The following is a 16608-nucleotide window of genomic DNA, read 5'->3' as shown; positions in this document are numbered from 1 at the left end:
CAAGGATCCCTCCTGGAGCAAACAAGCAGATGACAGTCCGAGACGGTATTTTTCAGAGGCACGACTGTAACTGCGACCATAGGACATAGCAACTATCTGCCTTGGAGGCAATAGGAGAGAACTCTTTACTAAGGTGATATTTTCAGCTGTTTACCGAACACGACTGGGAATTGGGCCAAACACTGGGAGCAAAGGGTTTGGCTGGCCCAGGGGAACCATGAGTTTGGTGTGGCACAAAGTAGGATGCACTGGGTAAGCAGAAGAGAAGTCTCGGAAGGTAGAGTGAGCCCCGATTGTGAGAGCTCTTGAATGCCAACCTTAGTGGTTCCGATTTTATCAGGACCCAAAGGATTTTAAGCAGGGGAAGCATTTTGTTTTCTGTGAGCCTGGGTGGCAGGAACTGTATGTCTTGCAAGACTTTAAAACCTGTGCTTGGTGTAAAGTGCCACATTAAGCAAAAGCCACTAGATTTTCAGGAACAGCAAACTTCCTATTATTATTATTGTAGAATGATTGCAACTTTCCACCACTCAAGGTATGTGGAAATAGCTTAGGTGCTAAATAAATAGCTTAGGTCCAAACATCAGCATAAACTTTGTATTATCAAACATACTAAAACAGAATGTTCTACTCAGCACCAATGGACTTCTCATAAGCAATTTCTAAATATGAATAAAGTGGTTTTGTTATATAATGTTAGCAAAGCTGTTGTGAACTTTAAAACAGTATCATCAGAAGCACTATTTAAAATGAATTCAATTCTGAAAATTTTGTGGTTTACTAAGAAAAATGCTCTTCACTACATTAATTTGTCAGGGATTGACTTTAAACAGCTTTTCTTTCTTGCTTTTCACATATTTTAATTGCCAGATAACAAAAACATAGTAATCAGTTTGTTTACTATACACACCAGGCCAAGGCTTTTGTGTCACTAATACAGAATGACCACAATTCCAGTTCATCTTAAATTTCCATCCCTAATTTCTTTAGGTGTCCACATTTAAAATACCCATTATGGGAGCCAAAAGCTTGAGACAGAGAATATTAAAATGTTTAATTTTGACTTTGTAACTTTGTACTTCATGTATAAAAAACATTACCCATTTTAATACTGCTTGGAGACACTGCTGACAGTTATCCTTGTAGGCAGAAAAACTCAAGACGGACTCCTTGTATTCTGTCTCACAGAGAAAACAGTACTCACACAGATAGCTGGGTCTCCCACCAGGGCAAAACCATACCTTTTTCAAGTAAACCACTTCATTTGTTGTCATTGGCCTGCTCATGCAGCAGCCATTCTTGCTGTCTCTGAAGGCCTAGTTCTCCAAGCAGTGCCCTTCAAACCTTGGCTGCTTCTCCCCACGCCCCTTCAACTTACACTGTGATTCATTATACACATACATATGTAAATACAATGAAACCAAAAGCAACTGGACTTATATTAAGGCAATGTATATTTCCTTTTTTTCAACTATTCATGATAACCCACTAATGAATGTGACTAGTTTTAAAGGAAGAACTGGTTCCACTGTGTGAATTCCATGATTGAGGTGCTTATGTGAATTAGTAGTTTATTCCAATCTGGTTCTTGGCTCTTGGATAGTCCCAGAAATTCGTCTGTAATTTCTGGTAATGTTACATTTTTCTATTGATATTGCTGAAAACTAATAAAGCTTTGTTTAAAAGATTATTCTACACTTTTGAAACAGATACACACTTAGCAATTTTACCGTTCATGTTTGTTTTTGCTTTGTTTTAGTCAAATACTGGAGATAATGTCGGCGGTAAGAGATGAGGACCCGCTGGAATTAGCCAATACACTATATAACAACACCATTAAAATATTTTTTCCTGATATTTAATTGGCATGTGTCTTCCATTTTCCATCACATATGTGAAATTTCATGGTAAAACTTACTGTAAGTTTCAATAAAGAAATTCTCTGGAAATTGTTTAAAAAGGTATCACTGTACACCATCCTCCATTTTTACCCATAAAATAAGGTTGTTGTTGTTTTTTAATGTCATTTAATGCCTTAGTTTAAAACAATGAAAACACCCAACTATTTTCATTTTGTAATCTCTTCAAAAGTCTGAAAGGACAATTTTATGACAACACTGCAAAGAGAATGGCTAACAAATATGTTGATTTTTACATAAAAATTAAACAACACATTCTGGTTTCTATTAAAGTTTAGTTGAGATAGGCTTATTTCTCAACTTCTGAATCATGACTTTTGAACCCAGCTCAACCATACTGCTACTCAAATTTCAAAAAAAGGTTAATTGCTTCTGGCAGGGTACTCTTTTTCCTAGTTTTAAAATACTCTAGCATTTTCCCTCTGGTCCAAATTACTTATTTCCTAGACATTAATGTGATTCATCTTCCCACCATTTTAAAGAAAAACTAGGGCCCAGAGTTTGATACATCATATAATTTCATTGAGGAATCTTTGGCACAGTTGACGCACTGTATGGTTGTATCTATTAAAAAGCTATTTGTTCAAATTTTGTCATAAAAACGTGAAAACATTTTATTCTATGTACAATAATGTACACATATTTAAATAGGTCACCAAAGAGACCAGAAGTAATTAAAGAGGTATATTTACAGTAGCACATCACAGTAAACGGAAAACTATTCACAGATTCAACATTGATACTGTTTTTGTGCTTGGTTACACACTGAAGTGAGGCATATTACTCCATTCTGGGTGAACTGAATTTTAAACAAATACCTCAATGATTAGTAAATGCTGTTTTAATCAGTGTCATCATTAAATTCTTCAGCTGCTGCGTCTGTGTGTTGAAGCACTCCGTTTCTCTCTCTCTCAACCTCATCGTCACAATCTGTACTGTCACCCTCGTTCAGTTCCCTGTCAGATTCAGCAGCAGCTTCTCCTGCAGCTTCCTCGGGATTTTGATTCTCATTGGGTGCGATAAATCCATTGTTGTTGGATACATCTGAATTATCCTTGATGTCATCTTCGATGTACACTTTTTGGTGGCACATTGGACAAGTGTCTTGAATGTACAGCCATTTCCGAAGGCATAGTGCGTGGAAATAATGATTGCATGGTGTAATACGAGCAGATGTTGTAAATTCATGGTAGCAGATTGCACATACATCATCTATTTCTTGCAAGCGGCTCCCTTTTATTTCAGGAAGTGAGTTAATTTTCTTAACAGCAGTCCTACGATTCATGAATGTCTTCCAGCCATTTTTTGCTTGTAAGTAGATGTTAAAATACGCGTGTAGGCACATCATACAGGCCCGAATTTTACTTCCTGACTCAAACATCATAGTATAAGCCCCATTTCCAAACATTACTACTCCAAATATAAATTCGATAATATTGCCTGTTGAACGAACATAGTAGACATAATCATCCAGCTTTTCCCAGAGGACATTATAGTAGCCATCGATCATGAATAGTGTATACACAGTGAGAGAAACAATCACTTTCAAGCAGAGTTCCACACAAAAGGCTGTAACCGCGAACAACCAAGTATTGAGTGCATAGTGATGCCAAAGAACATAACTGAGTAAAACTGGAAGAATAAACAGGCAAGCAGAGACAAACAGCACAGGAAAATGTCGGCGAAAAGATGACACATGAGAGGCACTGAGAGACATTAACACAGGGTCTGTCATTCCATGGATGAAATGCAGGACTGCAGTTAATAAAAGGCACATGTTTCTACTCAAGCGAATAAGTCTCTCTTCTGGTCTGAGCCCACTTAAACCAGTCTGAAGCGCCAAAATAAAAAACAAAACAGGTGCCACAAAACCAAGCCGCCTGTCGTCTTCTTCAGTTGATCCGATGAAGGCCAATATTCCAAGGCCCAGATAATGAGCTATTGAGGAAATGACAGCACTCATGCCCAGTACAGTTAGCGTCGAATCACATCCACTAATTATAAGATTACAAATGAGGTCCCAGAAATCATCCCGAGATAGAAAGAAGGAATCAGTTTCATTTGCCATCCTCAAAATGTACATTAACACTGTAGCCTGAGCTGTAATCCTTGTGAGCCAAAAGACTCGAAGTATATCTGGGAAACGAATCCTCTTCCATGTGTCCTCCATCAGTAGCTGTAATCCATAAATTCGATACATGTGCCTCACTAAAAGATAAACATAGCGTGTGGAATAATAGAACCACTTAAGTTTCACTACCAAGACAAGCACTGTATTTAATATGAGAATCAAGGAAGAAGCAAAAACTAAAGTCTCTCTGATGTGTAATGGTAGCTCTGTGATTAAGCCTATTACAGGAACCAAGAGGTCCAAAATAATTAGCTGCGAATGGATGGAATGAATCTGGAGTAGTGTAATGTATCCAATCCCAAATGTTAGTTGCAGAAGGATGATGGCCATCCACAGCGAGGGCCCTTTCCGAGGAAGCAGCTCAATTTCAAAAGCTGATGTGTTGTAGGCACCTTCATAGAAGTCAATGTGCAAAGCAGCGTAGTAATTCACCAGCACTGCAGACGTTACTAACAGAAAGGTTGAGCTGTACATGTAAAACTTGAAAAGTGATCGCTGGGACAAGATCAGAACAATACTGGATACAAAGATACCTACAAAGAAAAAAGAAAAGGTCATTTGAATGAAATATTTTTAAGAATGGTTTTCCATTAGTACTTACATTCTTTGATATTCTTCCTTTAATTATGAACATTCTCAAAGATATGAACATTAAGCCTAAAGACAATTTAGGCTGAAAGGGCAGAAGTTCTGTAAAGTCAGAGTTCAACAGGACAGACCAAATTATTTTTTAAAAAATCTCAATCCTTATTTTCTAATTTCCAAAGTAATTCAACTAATACTGTATGTCTAGGCACCCAATTACTAAACTATCTTTATTCAAGACAAACTGGTAGTTATACATCCATTTTAACATATTTCAAAACATGCCAACTGTAATTCCACAATCATTAAATTTGTGGAATTAAATATATTTTGAAATTTAAAATAATTTATCAAAAAACATTAATTAAAAATCCAAATGGAAAGCATTTGTTCCTATTAAGTCTTAGAATTCTTCATTATAAAGTGTTTTTTGGGAAATCAAGTTTACGTGTTTAAGTTTATTTTGTTTGAAAAGCAGAGAGAGCTCTTCCAGCCTATGGTTCACTCCCGAAACATCCAGAAGAGCCAGGGCTGGGCCAGGGTGAGAAAGGAGCTGGCAACTCAATCCTGGCTCTCCCAGGTGGGTGAGGTGGACCCAAGCACTTGGGTCATCACCTGCTGCTCAGGGGATGCATTGGCAGGGAGCAGGACTGCAAGCAGAGTCCCGGGGCTGGAAACAAGCTCTCCCATATGGGATGTGGGCGAGCCAAGCAGCCTTTTAACCACTGTGCCGACACCACCCAAACATTTAAGTGTTATACTTCCACGTAATTCCTCCTTTTCTGCAAACTGTGAACTTGTATCAGCTCTTTTTTCTGCTCCTTAAATTTGAGCATTCTCTAAATGTCCAAATTCAATCTTTTTTCTCTACATACTTCCCTTCAGATTTGAGAAATGCCCTCCAAGTTCCCCGAGTCTTATTTCTTCAAGCAGCCAACCATTCTTACTGTTCTTCAAATCACAAAAGGAAAATTCAGAAACCAAAACATGGTGAGCAGAAATGGTACTAACTCTCCCCCTCCTCTACTCCATCCCTAACCAATCTCAACAGTCTAATGATGTGTATCCAGCCTGACTTTTCTCTGTGCTCTGACAAAAAACATACTTTTTTGTTTTTGTTTTGTTTTTTTTTGTTTTTTTTGACAGGCAGAGTGGACAGTGAGAGAGAGAGACAGAGAGAAAGGTCTTCCTTTGCCGTTGGTTCACCCTCCAATGGCCGCCGCGGCCGGCGCGCTGCGGCCGGCGCACCGCGCTGATCCGGTGGCAGGAGCCAGGAGCCAGGTGCTTTTCCTGGTCTCCCATGGGGTGCAGGGCCCAAGCACCTGGGCCATCCTCCACTGCACTCCCTGGCCACAGCAGAGAGCTGGCCTGGAAGAAGGGCAACCGGGACAGAATCCGGTGCCCCAACCGGGACTAGAACCCGGTGTGCCGGCGCCGCTAGGCGGAGGATTAGCCTAGTGAGCCGCGGCGCCGGCCAAAAAAACATCCTTTTTAAAGTGAGATTACAGGCCGGTGCCGTGGCTCACTAGGTTAATCCTCCGCCTTGCGGCACCGACACACCAGGTTCTAGTCCCGGTTGGGGCGCCGGATTCTGCCCCGGTTGCCCCTCTTCCAGGCCAGCTCTCTGCTGTGGCCAGGGAGTGCAGTGGAGGATGGCCCAAGTGCTTGGGCCCTGTACCCCACGGGAGACCAGGATAAGTACCTGGCTCCTGCCATCGGATCAGCGCGGTGCGCCGGCCGCAGCGCGCCGGCTGCGGTGGCCATTGGAGGGTGAACCAATGGCAAAGAAAGACCTTTCTCTCTGTCTCTCTCTCTCACTGTCCACTCTGCCTGTCAAAAAAATAAATAAATAAAGTGAGATTACAACAAGCACATTATTGTCCAACTATCAACTGTAGGAATGACATCGAAATACTCATTTAGTTCCACTCCGACATTAAACTGCAAAACTCAAAAGTTCTAAAGCTCAATCTGCCTTACCAAAACCAGCTTGCTTTGTGATTTCCAATTTCAGTTAAGGTAAGTACCATTATTCTTCTCCAGGGTACTTCTACTCCCAGCCCAGACCCTCAATTTTTGCCAACTAGTTGCCAAGTTCTACTAACACCTGTATCTCCCTTTTCTTAGTGACACCAACTAGTCAATCTGCCTCTAAAAGCTCACTTTATCCAAATCTATATTTAAGCCAAACTGCCTTTCTTCATTTTTCTGTTCAAAATGCATAATCCCAAGCTCTGAAATTACCATCAGCTATAACTTCCTTGTCCTGGCATTAAAAGGATCCAATTTGCTTTAAAGTGTTATTCCTTTCCAAAACACACACACCAACAATGTGCCAGACTGCTTCCCAAACATATTCCCTTTATTGTCATTACACATTTATATTCTCTCTTCTCAGCAGAGGGGCCCAGCAACTTCCCAAATTCATCCAAATGCCTGACTGTCCCCTGCAGAGACCCACCTGTGTGCCTGCTGTTGCTCCAGCACACCTTCAGACCTTAGTGAAACACTCACCACTGGAGGACTAACCCCCACTTTAGTCTGTGGGTTATCTGAGCACACAGCATCTACCCTACTATATACAATGTGTCCCTAACAGCAGGCAAGGATCCTACTTTGTTCATCAGTGGATCCTACAATATTGTGTACAATTAGTATTCACTGGGGAAATAAATGTTACAACAGGATGTTTTTAAAGGTAATCACCCAAGACAGCCTACTTGAAAAACGAAGCCTACAAAGGCGAGAGACAGCACTGAGACAGCAGTCTGGAGTACATAAAAAGTGACAAACTCCAAAGTGAACATCGATCTAGCCACCTTACTTAGCATGTAACCAAGAAAGACGCTCATTTCAGTAGAGACAGAGTTCCTTTAAGTGATGACTTTGCCCATGGACTTAAAAATGCATCCTGTTCCAAAGTATTGGGTCATTTGTGAAAAGTAGGACAAAAGGACAAAAACCACTGGAAGATACACAGTAAGTAAACACTGCTAGCATGGCATACACTTGTTTTAATTCCTAACCCAAACTGGGTTTGTGGGGCTCTTAAATTTTTCTTTATACTCATGTTTCTACCTTTGAAATGCGGAAAGAACTGGCTCTCACTTTAGAGAAAAAAAAAAAGCAACTTCCCAAGTACTAAATCTCCATAGCATTGTTCTCTCTCTGGCCTTTAGGCAGTATCATTCATAACATCAAAGCTTTGTTGTATTTTTCACAACTTTTGACATGAAACACTTTTTTGATATTTACTCTGAAGGTCTAAGATATAATAAGGCCCAGGGAAAGATTTTCTCTTTGGGAGTTAGGAGTAACCTGCTTAAGGAATTAAGGGAATACATAAATGTTGCTTTATAAACAACAACAACAAACCTCAGAACACAAGAGAACAGAAGTAAGTGAAATTACAACTCAGAGATCTTAGTCCAATTCTCTAGTGATTAGACAGTTTTACCAAAGTTCTCAAGGCAGAAAGAGGCAGGCATCAGAATCAATTCAGGAGCTTTGAAACTATATATGAACTCAATCCATCAGTATAATCAGGGCCTTTTCAATTTGGATTACCCCAAACAAATAAAAAGCAAAGAGGAAAAAAAACCAAACAGGCATGCTTGTTACACAACCAAGTGCTTAACTCTTTTATGTGAAAAGCCTACTCATATCCTTAACCTATTCTGGGAATTTAAGATAAAAATTAGGAGGAAATAGGGGGCCAGCACTGTGGTGTAGTGGGCTAAGCCTCCGCCTGCAGTGCCAGCATCCCATATGGATGCAGATTCGTGTCCTGGCTGTTCCTCTTCCGATCCAGTCTTTGCTTATGGCCTGGGAAAGCAGTAGAAGATGGCCCAAGTGCTTGGGCCCCTGCACTACATGGCAGATCTAGAAGAAGCTCCTGACTCTTGGTTTCGGATCAGCCCAGCTTCAGCCATTGCGGCCATTTGGGAAGCAAACCAGCGGATGGAAGACCTCTCTCTCTGTCTCTCCCTCTCTGTAACTCTGCCTCTCAAATAAATAGATAAATCTTAAAAAAAAAAAAAAAAAAAAAAAAAAAAGGAAATAGGACATAATATTTACAATTCTACAGGTACCTTAAATACCTTTAATACAATCTAATCAGTGGAAAAACATTTCCTTACCCAACAGCATGAACATGGAGAATCAGGTCCAGCACTGTGGCATTGCAGAGTAAAGCCACCACCTGGGATGCTAGCATCCCTTGTGGACTCAGATTCAAGTCCAGGCGGCTCCACTTCCCATTCAGTTCCCTGCTAACTGCCTGGGAAACGGCAGGAGACGGCTCAACTCCTTGGACCCCTCCACCTACATGGGAGACTCAGGTGAACCTCCTGGCTCCAGACAGAGCCAGCTCCGGCCTTTGTAGCCATTTGCAAAGTGAACTAGCAGATGGAAAATTCTCTCTCTCTCTCTCTCTTTCTCCCACCTCTAACTCTGCCTTTCAAATAAACAAATAACAATAACAAAGTATAACAAATAACTAATAACAATAATAAAGTAGTAAAAAAGATGGAGAATCACAGAAGCAAATATTACTACCTTACTCCCAAGGGAGCCCTAAACAACAAAATTTAGGGCAAAATAAATAAAGTGTCTTGAAATGCTGTACTTATCTGTTGACACATGGGTAAATAAATTACAACAGATTTTATATCAAGCTAATTTTGGGCAAAAAAATATATTCTAAATATTTCACTAATAAAGTTGAAGTTTTGCTTTTAAACTAAAATTGTAACAAGTATTTTTATTAAAAATACATGAACATGGATTTTTTTTAAAAGATACATTCAATGAAGAGTTAGCCCAATATTTCTAGTCACTGTCTCCCCTATGTGTATATCATGAAATGTATATTTGGTCTTTGTGCAGATTCTGAACATACAGCTCCTAAAATCTTTGGAATCTGGAGTGACAAGTCTCTTGTATGCTAAAAGATGACTGGTGGCTCCTGGACAGCTTCAGAATGGGGGCTGGGTGCCAGGGAACCCAATCACATGATCAGGGGTTTAGAACTTCCAGACTCATTCCCATCACCCACCCTTGAGGATGGGAGAGGGGCTGAAGGTTGAGTTGAGGAAGCAAGGGCCAATGATGTAATCATTCATGCCATAAAAAAACACAAGACTGAGTTTTTTTTTTTTTAATTTTTTTTTATTTACTTGACAGAGTTATCAGTGAGAGAGAGAGACAGAGAGAAAGGTCTTCCTTCCGTTGTTTCACCCCCCAATTGGCCGCTACGGCCAGAGCTATGCTGATCCGAAGCCAGGAGCCAGGTGCTTCGTCCTGGTCTCCCATGCGGGTGCAGGGCCCAAGCACTTGGGCCATCCTCCACTGCCTTCCCGGGCCACAGCAGAGAGCTGGACTGGAAGAGGAGCAACCGGGACTAGAACCCAGCACCCATATGGGATGCTGGCGTCGCAAGGTGGAGGATTAACCAAGTGAGCCACGGCACTGGCCCCAAGACTGAGTTTTGAGAGTTTCCCATAGTGCTGTGCACATGGAGGCTCCTGGACAGTGTGGAGTGTCCAAAGAGGGCACTCCTTCTCCGTCTTCACCTTGCCCTGTACAACTTTGCCACTGGCCACTCACCCGTGTCCTCTGTAACAGCCTTTACAATAAATGGGCAGGGGCCAGTGCCATGGCACAATGGTCTAAGCCGCCACCGACATCCCATATGGTTCAAGTCCCAGCTGTCCACTTCTGATCTAGCTCCCTGCTCATGCGCCTGGGAAAGCGGTGGAGGATGGACCAAGTCCTTGGGTGCCTGCACCCACATGGGAGACATGGATGAAGCTCCTGGCTCCTGGTTTCAGTCTGGCCCAGCCCAGACCATTGCAGCTATTGGGGAGTGAACCAGCAGATGGAAGATCAATCTCTCTCTCTCTCTCTCTCTCTCTGACTCTCATCCCTGTAACTCTGCCTTTCAGGTAAATAAATGAATCTTTAAAAAATAATAAAATAAATAGGCAAATGTAAGTAAAATGTTTCCCTGAGTTCTGTGAGCTGCTCTAACAAATTAAGTGAACCCAAACAGGGAGTTCTGGGACTGCAAATTCACAGCCAGCTGGTCAGGTTAGAAGCATGGACCACATCTGTGCATGGTACTGGCCTCTGGAGGGGAACAGTTCTGTGAGACTGTACTCCACCCTATGGAATCTGACACCATCTCCAGGTAGGCAGTGTCAGAACTGCATTTAATTGGAGAACACCCAGCTGGTTCCACTGAAGCTGCAGAGTTGGTTGCTGGTGGGGGAAATCCCCACACACATTTTTTTGAAGACCAGAGGTCTGAATTAATGCTATGAGAACAGGAAAAGCACTGTGGTGTCCACCCCCCCACCCCAGTATCATTTTAGCTTACCAGCACCAAAGAGGTAGAAATACTACACATTTCTTATATATTCTGACAAATTAGTAAACACATATTCATACATACTTTTTACTCAAAGAGGATCTCACTATATTATATATATTTTATATGATATATATATATATATATATATATTAAAGATTTATTGGCCATCTCTCACTGCTTTCCCAGGTCATAACAGAGAGCTGGATCAGAAGTGGAGCAGCCAGGACTCAAACCAGTATCCATATGGGATGCCGGTACTGCAGGCGGCAGCTTTACCCATTATGCCACAGTGCCAGCCCCCCTATATTATATTTTTTAACCTTTTATTTAAAATTTATTTTTCTAAAACAGAGCATCTTCCCACTTATATCAACATTAAGGTTCTTCTGTGAATTGCCATTTTATCATTTGCTCATTCATCTAGGGAGTTTTTTCCCTGAATTGTGACATTTAAAAATATTCTGAATATAAATTCTTTCACAACTATAGGTAATGCAAATAACTGCCAGGTTTATAGCTATCTTTTCACTTTTTTTGGATGCTGCCTTTGGATTTAGCAGAGGTTTTTAATATCATTCATCATTTGTTTTATATTTCTTTTTTTTAAAGATTTATTATTTATTTGAAATTCAGAGTTACACAGAGAGAGAAGGCAGAAAGGTCTTCCATCTGATGGTTCACTCCTCAATTGGCGGCAACGGCCGGAGCTGCACTGATTCAAAGCAAGGAGCCAGGAGCTTCTTCCGTGTCTCCCATGCAGGTGCAGGGGCCTAAGGACTTGGGCCATCCTCTACTGCTTTCCCAGGCCTTAGCAGAGAGCTGGATCGGAAGTGGAGCAGCCGAGTCTCAAACCAGCGCCCAGGACCCATGTGGGATACTGGCGCTTCAGGCCAGGGCATTAACCCGCAAGCGCCAGCCCCTGCTTTTATATTTCTTTAAAGAATTGTCTCCCCTACTCTAAAGTTGAAACCAAAAAGAAGCTATTATATTTTCTTCTAAAAATGTAAAGCACTGTGATTCACATGCAGGTAATCATTCACTTAGAATGGACTATTTATACAGACATGAGGAGATAATTTTTTCCCATATGAATAAATGGCCACTAACTGAGCAATCTCTGTTCCCTCAATGTACTTCAGTTCCACCTCTGAAACATCGCAGCTTCTCCGTGTACACTGGTGGCCTGTTTCTAGGCTTCCGTATTTTGTACTAGTATCCATCTGCCTCTCCCAGTTGTTCTCAACCCGGATTAGATTTTGCTCCCCCACCCCCACTCCTACCCATGGAGGGCATTTGGCAATATCTAGAGACAGTTCTGGCTGTCATAATTGGGGGGATGGGTCAGGGTGCTACTGGTATCTAGCAGGTAGAGGACAAAGATGCTGCTGAAAGTCCTACAAAGTGTAGGAGAGCATCCTACCCCTCCAGCAAAGAATTACCCTGTCCAAAAATGTCAACAGCGCCACTGCTGAGAAGCCCAGTGTCTCCCTATGCTAATGCTACTTCTGATTCATTTTGATTTTTCACTTTACAGGTTTTCTCAAATCTTTCTACAGTACCAAACATAACTTTAAGAAGTCTATCATTTGATCTAATTAAATGGCCAGATTCCCATGTAATACATACTCAGGTTAAAGTTCGCTATTTTGTTGTTTCCAATAATGCTGTAATGAATGTCCTTGCCCATAGTCTTTGTACAATTCTATAGTCCAAATCCCTAAGCTGGAACTGTGAGTCAAAAGGTATACAATAAATGCTAAATAAAATTCAATCTAGAGCAGCATAATGCTGAATTAGTGAATTTAAATCCAAGGCAGAAAATGCAAGCACAGGAGTTTGTTTTAATGACACCAAATAAGTTTTTTTTTTTTTTTAATGTTTATTTTCATTGACTTGAAAGGCAGAGGGAGAGTGAGATATCAATCTTCTGTCTGCTGGTTCACTCCCCAAATGCCTAACAACTAGGCCTGGGCCAGGCCAAAGCCAGGTACCATTTCCATCTGGGTCTCCCATGTGGGTGTCAGGGACCAAGTACTTGAGCCATTATCTGCTGCCTCCCAGGAGTCATTAGCAGGAACTAGACTGGAACTAGAATAGCTGGGACTCGAACCAGCACTCCAATATGGGCTATGGCCATCCCAAGGGGTGCCTTAACCTGCTACGCCACAAGGCCCAATCCAGTGCCAAACCATTTTACATGGAAATTATGTAGTCTACCAAAATTGTATAAATTTACCTATTTCAAATAGGTAAAATGCCAAACTTCTTCCAAATCAAACAATGAATTCTTCACCAATCTGATAAGTAAAATTTTGTTTTGACTGCATTTCTTTAATTACAAATGAAGCTAAGTACTTTTTCTCTTGTTTATTGACTTCTGCATTTTGTTTATTGTGAATTGCCAGGCCTATTTTTCTATGGAAGTATAAGGTTTTCCTATTGAATAAGAAATCACATATGATACAATGATTTCCCCCTTGACTTGTCTTTTCTAAGGATTTTTTAAATTATGCCATAAAAATGTTTTCATTTTTATGTACTCAAATTTATCAGATTTTCCCTTGTAATTTCTGCATCTTATTTTATGTCTTAGAAAGTCCTTTCCCACCTAGATGAATTATCACCATATGAGTAATACTATTAAAGCAAACGCCTATGCTTGCACTTTCTGGATTTAAAATTGCTGATTCAGCATTTTGCTGCTTTGGGTTGAGTTTCATTTAGCATTTAACAACTCCTTAGAAACAACTTTATGTTCTAATCTGTATCTTGTACAATTCTGTTTGAATCTCCAAAATGAAATGCTTTATTTTCTGACCTACTTAAATCTCAAATTAGTTTGATGGCAAATGAGAATACAATTGTAGCACCTCTTTGTAGTCAGGGGAAATAAATACTTTAAATACTATAAATAAAATTGGTAATACTTTTATACAGATAGATTTCCATTTTTACAAATTAACTTTAAAGAAAAGGGTGAGGTTGACACCATTGAGTATAACAGTAGTTCTAGGAAGTCTCCAACTACAAAAACATTAACCTGGCAGAAAATTAATTTCAATATCTATTGGGACCTTTTGCATATGAAACTATCACTTTTAATAACATATTCATTTTAGGGTGAATTATTTTATTACTAACACGAGTTTTTTTATTTTTATTCTCAAATATTTGAAAAGTTAGCATAATTACACTGGTACAGTATAAGTAACATATTTGGAAACTTTCATATTTTTAAAAAAATCAAACCTAAACAATATTCTAGAATCAAAATTTTGAAATAAACAGCATCAAAATCTTGGAGATGCTATCATAAGAACATGTAGTCTGAAGTGACTCGTTAAAATATTTTTAAAAAGCTAACAAGTTTATTAAGAGCTAACACATATCCAAAAGTGCTCTTTTAAGAGATTACATTTCTACTCATTTATTGTCCAAACATCCTGTGAGATGGTAAAGAAAACGAAGTCACAGAGCATGTAAGTCACTCCCCTTAAGTCCCGTTCTTTAAAATTGTCAAATAAACGTCCGTGACTTATTACAAAAAACAAGAAGCATGGAGAATACAAGGAGACACCAGACTGCTTTGTTCAGTGTCGTTAAACTACACATGGCTTAACTGGGGAAAATACTCCCTGTCCTGGAAGGGAAAAGCTCAACAGGGCACTGCACTGAAGACCAGGTCCCCAAGGGATTCTGCGACTGCAGACTGCAATCAGTATGCCCTCAGAACACTCAAGGAGTGGCTGTGCTGTTTCTGGAATGAATATGCAGAATCCTCCTAGCAGTCCCATCCTGGCCACGAATCCCGGTGATGAGCACACACTCGCAGGGTTAAGTAAGAGCAGCGGGAACTCGGTAGCGACGGGTTGCTGAGAAGTCTGGTGCTACAGAACGCCAAGTTCACGTCTCTCAGTTTTGAAACCCAGCACGTGATCTTTACTACACCATCATGTACCTGGATCACAGCGCCCGGAGGAGGGAGCTGATCCACAACTGATGTCCACAGGGTTTTGAAGTCCAGGCTGACAATTACCTACCCACGGGGTATCAGAACACTGACCCCTGGGACGCTCAGGGTCCCGATCCGTAAAGTGAGGAGAACACCGCTCACCTCCAAGGAATGCCTGAAGGTTAGGTCAGACAGCACCAGCGCCAGTGCTGTGCGACAGCAGACAACTGTGGGACAGTCGCTTACTGCTGAGAATAAAATTCAGCTTTTATTGCCACTCCTTCGCCTTAGGAATACAGCAACAGATGGCTGCTAATTCCGAAAAGCTTGCTAAGGACCCCACCACCAGCCAGCGCTCATTCACACTTCAAAAGCTCCAGCCTACCAGCCTGATCGCAACAGTGACCTCATCGACAACATTTGCCAGTTTGCAATGCCTTAGAAAACATTCTTGTACACATCAATGCCTCTCACGCCGGGCGTGCAAGTGAAGATGGAGACCTTTCCAATACTCCATCCATATGCAACAAAGACAACGATCTCCCGGGTGGAATTCTGCAAGTGTTTCCTACTTGCCAGCCAACACTGTAACATCACGTCGAACGCCTTTTCGTTTATTCACGGAAAACGGAAGATCTCGTTATTAGTATCGCCTTTCTCGGGAGGATTTTTGGTAACGGTTCCAAGGTCTGACATTCAGAGCCTCGGCTGGGATGTCACCACTGACCGCAGACTCTCCGCGATCCTGTGGACCCGCGGGTGCGGCACAAGGGACCGCACGGGCACTCTGAATTTTTCGGGGGTGGGGGGGGGACGGAGGTCCACGCCTTGGCGCAAGTCCAAGGTCACGCACGGCGCGACAGGGACAAGCAGAGCGGCTTTCCCAAGGCTGCCGCACAGGACACGGTCGGTCAGCACTCAATCCCCAGGAGAAACTGCAGGTTCACACACCCCTGGCTCTCCCGCCGCCCACACGCAGGCTGGCGGCGAGGACCGCGCCGCTGTCACCTCCGAGACGAGTACCACCTCCTCCACGTCCCACCCTGCAAAGACGGCCCCGTGGGGAATCGAACCGTGGTCCCCAAAGACACACATTCCCACACACACGCGGAGCACGGGCTGCGCGCGGCTGCCCCGCGCCCCGGGGCACGTCGCGGGCCGCACAGCAGTTCAGGGCGCAGGCACCCCGGTCCCCTTACCAAGGAGCCGGAGGAAGATCTGGAGCACGATGCACAACCCGCTTTGGCTGGAATCGTAGTAGGAGTTGAAGATGGCGTCGATGATGTAGAGGCAGGGCACCCGGAGCGCCACTTCGAGCGCCGCACAGACCTGCTGGTGGGCCATCCGCACCTGCAGCTGCGGGGGCCCCACAGCCGCCATGAGCCGCTGCCACACCGGGGCTGGGCGGGCCGGGCAGGGCCGCGCGGGGCAGGGCCCGGGACCGCGGCCGGGGGCGGGGGCTCGGCGGGTGTCTCCGCCCCGTCCGCCCTCCCCTTCTGTCTCCCTCACGGCCCGCCCCGCCGCCCGCTCGCGTCTCTCGAGCTGGAGCAGGCGGCGGAGGCGGCGGCGGCGGCGGCAGCGGCGGCGGCGGCTCCCCGGGAGGTCTCTGGGTGTCGGTGTTTCCGGCAGCCTATGGTCTGGCTCCTCC

General features: G+C 42.7%; 2 protein-coding genes across 8 annotated transcripts in view; one reads left to right on the top strand and one right to left on the bottom strand.

Annotated features, from left to right (window-relative positions):
- TATDN1 (TatD DNase domain containing 1) overlaps positions 1-1960 on the top strand; it is a 42922-nt gene extending 40962 nt beyond the window's left edge. For 6 of the 7 annotated variants that reach the window (XR_016236599.1, XR_016236596.1, XR_016236597.1 and 3 more), the window contains one exon: positions 1760-1960. Coding sequence is in view for 3 of the 7 variants with exons in the window: in XM_002710766.6 (XP_002710812.2) it covers positions 1760-1862 (103 nt within the window). In the remaining 4 variants the exon portion in view is untranslated. The remainder of the gene's footprint in view (positions 1-1759) is intronic. The other variant, XR_016236598.1, reaches the window with a different exon arrangement.
- Positions 1961-2507: 547 nt separating this feature from the next.
- RNF139 (ring finger protein 139) lies at positions 2508-16559 on the bottom strand. The gene is made up of 2 exons (XM_002710765.6): positions 16160-16559; positions 2508-4583 (listed from the first exon to the last, which is right to left on the bottom strand). Exons 1-2 carry the CDS (start codon positions 16338-16340, stop codon positions 2761-2763), a joined length of 2004 nt encoding a protein of 667 aa, XP_002710811.1. The 5' UTR covers positions 16341-16559; the 3' UTR covers positions 2508-2760.
- Between the last annotated feature and the right edge of the window lie 49 nt (positions 16560-16608).

The sequence above is a fragment of the Oryctolagus cuniculus genome, chromosome 6, assembly GCF_051225735.1.
Source record: "Oryctolagus cuniculus isolate XC-2025 breed Fujian yellow rabbit chromosome 6, ASM5122573v1, whole genome shotgun sequence".
NCBI lineage: Eukaryota > Metazoa > Chordata > Mammalia > Lagomorpha > Leporidae > Oryctolagus > Oryctolagus cuniculus.
The sequence above is the reverse complement of the archived record's forward strand: the minus strand, read 5'-3'. Positions and strand labels throughout refer to the sequence as shown.